The sequence below is a fragment of the Sprattus sprattus genome, assembly GCF_963457725.1.
Source record: "Sprattus sprattus genome assembly, chromosome: 17".
Taxonomy (NCBI): domain Eukaryota; kingdom Metazoa; phylum Chordata; class Actinopteri; order Clupeiformes; family Clupeidae; genus Sprattus; species Sprattus sprattus.
Genome location: NC_137915.1, coordinates 12,218,270 through 12,225,769, shown reverse-complemented (window position 1 = coordinate 12,225,769; position 7,500 = coordinate 12,218,270). Strand labels below are relative to the sequence as shown.

The 7,500-nt window shown below is 45.2% G+C and overlaps 1 protein-coding gene across 5 annotated transcripts in view; it reads right to left on the bottom strand.

The window, feature by feature from the left end:
* The window catches only part of col15a1a (collagen, type XV, alpha 1a), a 91,130-nt gene that overhangs the window by 55,427 nt on the left and 28,203 nt on the right, over positions 1 to 7,500 (bottom strand). For all 5 annotated transcript variants that reach the window (XM_080854982.1, XM_080854984.1, XM_080854986.1 and 2 more), the window contains exon 3: positions 1 to 11. This exon is cut by the window's left edge and continues 537 nt beyond it. In XM_080854982.1, coding sequence (XP_080711108.1) covers positions 1 to 11 — 11 coding nt within the window. The remainder of the gene's footprint in view (positions 12 to 7,500) is intronic.

The following is a 7,500-nucleotide window of genomic DNA, read 5'->3' as shown; positions in this document are numbered from 1 at the left end:
GGTCCCCCGCTCTGCGTGTGAGAGAGAGAGTGACAAGAACCGGACACGGTTATTAAAGAGACACACATACACAAACTCACACACAGCGAGAAACTGTTTTACAGAACAGACACACTCATCCACATAGAAAAAAACAAGTTTACAGAATAGACACACACACACACAAGCACACACACACACACACACACACACATCTACCCAGGTTACAGGACCCCCCCCCCACACACACACACACACACACACACGCGCACAAGCACACAGGCACATAAACGTTTACAGCAGTTTACAGCCAAGAAGTTGCTCACATGACATCAGACTTTCTGAACCCCACTCCAGGGGGACCCTGTGCACGGCCTGTTTCATGTCCCCACAGCTGATCTCATCATCACCTCACTCTAAACGCCTCACTCCTCTGAATCAGGCGCGTTTGGATAATTAAAGGATAATCGAATCAAAGAAGCCCAAAAACAGAGAGAAAGAGAGAGAGAGATCTGGGGGGGACTTCAGAGATTGACTCTGCAGGTAACAATGCAACTTCGGTTTCTCCCTCTCCTCTTGTCTCCCCTCCTCTCCTCTCCTCTCCTCTCCTTTTGTCTCCTCTCCTCTCTCCCCTGTCTTCCTCAATGAGCTTCTGTTTTCAAGCACAAAGTACGGCCTCCAATTCATCACAATTTGCCAAACAGACTAGACAGTCAAGCATTACCATCTGCCAAAAAGAACTCTCTTCCTCCTGACGTTCAACACCCCCACCATTACCCCCCCTCCCCCCAAAACCACCCTGGAATGGTTCGACCCAACCTCCCTGCACATCGTGGCGGCCAACAAGCGAGCTCCGAGCACACATGCTCCTCGTTACCGACGGAGACCTGCGGAAACAATCGGTTGCTCTGTGCGAAGGTACGGGGGGACAAGGCAGCCTCATCTGGAAGGCATTAGCATGGACTAATATGCATTGGGCTGCAGGAGAGCTTCTGTAAAATGGGCTTAGCTACACTGACCACACCAAAGCTGGAGCCATAGGGGGCAAAATGATAATTGACGAAAGATCTCCTTTTGAGAATAAACACATTTTAAAAACATGCAAGAAAAAATAAAGGGGGAAAATCTACTACAGTAAAACATTGTAGAAATTATCCATTTAAGTCTTCCATAGTTTTAGCTATGTAAACTATACTCAAGCAAGGTAGGTCAAGTGGTCAGCCTTTTAAGAAGACTATTTAACGCCTTGGGCTTTGTCACTATTCCAAAGGTGTAATTTACATGGGAAAAGATGTTAGCTTTAGTCAGACTACCTTGCTACAGAGGATAAGATAATTCACAGAGTATACAAACCAGCCCACTGCTGGTCTCTATTGAGGAGCAAAACATCACTGTTATGTCTGTCGACTGTAGCCCTATCGCCATAACAGCAGGGAAGATGTTCTTGGCTCTTCCAATCCAACGGAAAGGCAACAGGAAGACAGGTGCGGGCTCCCAAGATGTACTTCGAGTCACAGAACACAAACCACTGCAGCTGAATGACCCAGAACTGTGACTTCATCTCTGGCGACGCAACTCTGTCATTAATACAGGCCAAATACACACAGTCCACAAAACAAGAAGTTGCCTCCAGTGCTCTCACTGCCACGCATGCACTCGCTGCACTACTTTCCTTCACACAAAAACACTTTAAAAAACGTTATGATCAAAAAGCCTTACGATTGAATCAGCACTATTTCAAGCTTAGATCAGGCTTTTTTCCCCCTCATCAACAGCCACGCTAATGCTGGAAGAATCTGTGAGCTATATACTCATCAACCACTCACAAATACTTTACAGATGTCTTTACCTCACTCGAAATTAGTATAAAGACATCACTGTTGACTTTGGAGTGCTCCTGTTTTAATAGGAGACCATTTTACTGCAATCTCGGTTTATGAGTACGTTGCCGTAATGGAACAAAGATCTGGCAGGCCTTTGCCAGATGGTGTTGGCTAGGTGTGTGGCAAGGTGACACAGACATTGGGAGACTGGCGTTTAGGGTATTTACGTACGTTCGGGTTCGGGTTAATTCACGGTTGGACCTATGGAAAGATCTACTGCACCACTGTTGCTATGTGACCTCTTTCTGATGATGGAGGAGTGGAACGCACAATAAGCCAACTCAGGAGGACAAAACAACATCTGCTTTAATGGCTGAACTGAGTGAAGTGATTCATTATGTCTCGAAGAAGTTTGCTAACCTAACCTACAAAGTAGAAATAAAAAGGGTGGTCTTGAGAAATGGAGCCAAGGGGACTATTGGCCATTTATGATCTGGGTAGCTTTGGGGTTCACACTTCTGCAGAGTTTTGGACTTGGAGTGTGAGAGCTTTGGACTTGGAGTTTCCTCAATAGGACTGTGCAGTGTTGGTGGACCCTCGCCGTTAAACATTACGTGACAAACAGGCTAATCAGTGACAAACTCCACACTGCCTGTGTCTGTCATGTGTCTGGGCATGTGTTTGTGTGTGTGTATATGTGTGTGCTTGTGTGTGTGTGTGTGAGTGTGTGTGTGTGTGTGTGTGTGTGTGTGTGTGTGTGTGTGTGTGTGTGTGTGTGTGTGAGTGTGTGTGTGTGTGTGAGAGAGAGAGAGAGAGAGAGAGAGAGACAGGGGGAGAAACTTTGAGTGTATGTGTGAATGTATATGTACTGTATGTGACAGCAAGAGAGAGAGAGCTTTTTGTGTATGCTTTATGTAAGTGAGCAAAGCAGTAAACGTATAGTATATTTACACTGATCTAGTGGCGCACTTGAGAAGCACTCATGGGGTCCCTCCTCTGTAATGTGGTCACTGGACACTGAACTCATTCAGCAGAACCGCACCTCCACTTACGTAGTTCCCAGGGCTGGACATTATTCAAAGAGCCAAATTGGCTCCTGTACGGAGGTAGCCATTGCCCCAGTGTGGGACATCTATCCCTGCACTGCAGAGAATTCTGCTCTGTGTCCTGGCCGACAGCATGCCTAACAAGGACAACATCAACTGCCTCGGCCAACGGCAGCTGGAGACTGAGGATGTGTTGTTTTTCAAGCACACTAGGAAACAAGCAAGGCAACTGCCAGCTGGGCCCAAGCAGTACAGATGGAATGCAACACTGAAGTGCTTAAAAAACAACATGGCAATTAGGAAGGTGCATGCGTGGACATTTTATACATCTGTGGCTATGTTTGTGCTCTCTATTGACTGAATTTACATTTCTTTCTTTTAGTAGATGCTTTTATGAACAGAAACATGGAGTACAGGTGTAAATTTTCATCAGAAGTCTCGGTGTGCTTCCTGGGAATCAAACCTATAATCAGGGTGCGATTTGCCGGGGGGGATGGGGGGGGTTTACCCCCCCTCTGGTTTTTACATCCCCACCTCAGCTGGATGAATTTCCTACATGGGGGGGATAACCCTCAATTATTTAAAAAACAATGAAAAAACAGACAGGTTGTGACAGCGTTTTCTTACACTTCCTTACATCGCTTGCACTAACGTTCACCTTACCCGAACTGTCGGCATTCTCAGAATTTGCTGGCTTTGCAAATTTCCGTGTATAGGCTACTGTACAATGAATATGAAAATATTTGTTCACTGAATTAGCGAGTTCTGTCCAAAACAGTTGCGTTTCAGTTTCAAAGTTTCAGTTTCGGTTTCAGTATTTCAACGTGAGTGAGAGGGAGCACAATAACTGAGCCTCTAGCAGCGATCATCATATCATAGACATATATGATGCATGTATATGAAGATAATTAGGCCTATGTATTGCTTTTTTTTTTTTTTCATGATAAAAAAAAAAAAAAAAACATCCCCCCCTCTGGTTTTTGGACAAATCGCACCCTGCCTATAATGGTGCTGTGCCACTTTGCTCCACCAGTCGCTCTACAGGTCAAGCCACATGCACACATGTGCAATTTCCTTTTATCATTTCTAAACACATAATAAACACTTGACAGCTAATATGACTATAACCCAACTCCAGCTTTTTCCACTTACCTAATGCAGCCTTATGTTCAGTATTCAGTCGTGTACAGTATTACTTACACAATTTCAACGCTGGAATGTTTTCTGGAGCAAAATCAAAGTACAGTACAGTAAGGTTGAAAGGGTAAAAGAGTGGGCTAAATGACCCAATGTAATAGGATCTCAAAGAACAGAGCTTCGGCATAGGCTGCATCTAATACAGCCTTTCAGCAGTCCCTCAGCAACTCCTCTGCATCACCTTGAAATGTTGAAGCTTGTTGCTGAAATGGCGGATGTAGACATCAAAGACGTCTCTACTGTAGGCTATGGCCAGAGACGGAGCACAATGTCCAGTGTTTAAGGATGGAACGAGAGGGGAACATGCTGTTTGGAAGAAACCTCTTATTGTAGCCCAGGGTGCCAGAGGCCCTAAACCGCTAATACGGTTGCTGTGGTTTTATAAGGTTTTCTTTGGACAGGAGCAAAAGATTCTTTCAACAATTGCTAACCCCACGGCCACATACTAAGCCATATTTATATTTACATTAAGAGGGGCCTTTTATTCAAAGAGACTTGATCTATGGCGTAAGTAGATATTAATTCAGTACATGGGCTCCCATGTGGAAACAGAGCCTTGAACCACAGCGACTTAGGGTAACTAAAGAGTAAAACTCAGCATGACGCGGCTGCAATGCAGTTACAGAGACATCAACTAACATTGAGCTGTAGTTCCCCTCTTTGCAACCATGAATTAGTTAACAGTTCAACAGATCAACAACCAGTTGTCAAGTACAAACAAAATGGCCGCCCCTTGCCCCTCGCATTGCCTTCTGACAGGTTGACCCGGAAAGCTGATGCCCCTTGGACTGCCTGGGCTCCAGGTCATGCGGAGGTATGACAAACCTGAGCAAAAAAAGCCCATTGTGCAAATGTAAACAACACCAGAGCAATCCTGCAAGTCATTGGGGAGCAGCTAATCCGCAGCTATCCAGAGCGCAACTGGATATGCCAGAGCATAAAACATGTGTTGTCCCCACTAATCAAGGTTTTTAACTCCTGTCAGGTAGATTAGGCTGAGGCTCGGGCTTGCAGGAGATTTGTATCAAGATTCCATCGAACCGCAGGTAAATGCAACACAGATTTCCCATTACCGACGCTGGTGACAAAATGTCCTCGGGATAAGTCATTAATACTCGGGATAAGTCATTAAATAAAACTCCACACACAGCAAAGTACCCGTGCCCAAAAGCACTACCACCCACTGTGTGCATATCTTACCCAAGATGTGCCAGCTGCTAATCTGCAGTTAAGAGGGAGTCAACAAGGAGTGATGTCATTCTCCTGACATGGGAAGAATGGGTTTGTGTTCAGAACTGGGCCTGGTTTTGTGACACATCTGGGTTGTTTGGCTGCACGTCTTAGCCATCATCTGTTAGCACATGGAGCTGTCAGTATGGCAGTGGGAAAGCAGAGTTCATAAACCAAACAAATGCTTTCGTGTTTTTGCTCCATCTGGTGCTGATGTCACGAGCTATGACACGAGGAGTGCTTACCCCCACAAATATGACAATGTCTACACCACTGCTCACCATGAAAAGCAATTAATAAGGACCGGATCCTAGCCAACAGTAAACAGAGAATATTCTAACCAGGTTTTAAATGTTGTTTGTAGGAAATGGTGAGCTTGCAAATTGAAGTCTTAAATGCCACTGATCCCAATTAAAATCAAGCTTTAAACCATCCGAGTTTAACACAGGAAAACAAGTGCTGCAATAAATTCCGTCTGTGTGTGACTCAACTGAATTTGATGAGTGATGTTTTCAACTCTGTCTTTTATCAGGGAAATGAAACACAGCTCAAACAGCAAACTCTTGCAAGAGCTGCTTTGTCAACAAGCTATGTCAGCTCGGTACGGGGATGCAAAACAACAGCCACCTAACGTTAGACAACGCCATCATCACTCCACGCAGCCTCCCCCGCTGTACCTTATTTAGCCATTTCACGGCTCCCGAAGGAAACCATGGAAATGGAACCAGCCCTACAAGAACAGAACATCTTATTTGTGATCATACCAGGTAGAGAGGGACAACACAAGAACTAAATGTCTTATTTCTCAGATCATACAAGGTAGAGAGGGACAACACAAGAACAAAACGTCTTATTTGAGATCATACCAGGTAGAGAGGGACAACACAAGAACAAACGTCTCATTTAAGATCATACCAGGTAAAGAGGGACAACACAAGAACAAAACGTCTTATTTGAGATCATACCAGGTAGAGAGGGACAATGTGGGGCTCCTTTTTTGCCAAGCTCTCTTGGAAGGATTCACCTCAAGCTGTGGCCAATGCTGTCAACAGGGGCCACTGTACTGACCTGAACATATCCCAGTGATAACGAGGCGCCTCCGGAAGAATTGCAGGAATTCTGGAGGCTAAGGAATCTTTGTTTCGAGGATAACCCTGCAAGCAAACTAGTCTGCAGCAGCAGTGTTTGGTTAGGCCCATGCCAAGTACATCTGAAGATCATGATGAGGAAGCTCATGATAATGATCATGAAAACGTCTGCTAACTGAATACATATAAATGGAAATGTTGATAATAAGGATGATGACGAAGATGATGATGATGGGGATAAGGGGAAAAGGGGAAAGAGGAGTTTTCAAGTCCACTAATACAAGGCAGACACACTGCTAGAGAGGTTCGGTAAAGCAGAGGAGTTTGTGTACTTTTTGGCTCCATGCGGGGCCAGTGAGGAATTTCATTTCAACCCTGACCTCCTTCTCCCCCCCATCTCTCCCTCTTCCAGAGAAGCCCTGGCTTCTACGCAGAGCAACATAGGAGCATACAACTGACTATATTGTCCTCAGGCCATCCTAAATATAGCCTGTTGACACTAGTTGTTATCACTGTGTCCTGAATGCCAGTTTACTTCGGCTGAGACTCCTAGTTTCTATCAACAGTCCCAAACAGCATCTGAGGGCTTCAGTTCAAGCTGTAGGGTTTTTTTTGGGTTCGGTGTATTTGCGGTTTCCCCCACTGGTTTTGCAGGGTGACCAGGTATGCTAACAGCAGGTTTGCCTGAAAGGTGGATCTGTCAGTGTCTCTTCTCCTACCAAAAGCAAGTCCTTTCAACCACCTTACACTTAAACGAGTCTTTTATCAAAGAGACAATTCCAGCATGATGTCAGAAAGCTGTGTGTTTGGGAGGCCAAGTGAGTGTGTAGCTTAGCAGGGTGCTATTAGCCAGCTGACGCAAACAGGTGAGTGTTGCTGCCAGCCCCCCACACAAAGCACACGTCTGTTCTCTGCACTTTACACACCAGTCAACACATGCGCTAGCTTGGACCAGAGGTCAGATGGCCTCAGCCTTGATCAAAGGATTACAGCAGGTTTTGGAATGAATGGGGCACATTCACAAAGTCACGGTGTGTTAGCATTTACAGTAAACAAACATAAACACAACTCTGTGATGTGTTGATGCATAAACACTATGTCTGGCTTTGCCACAAGCAGACACACACACACACACCC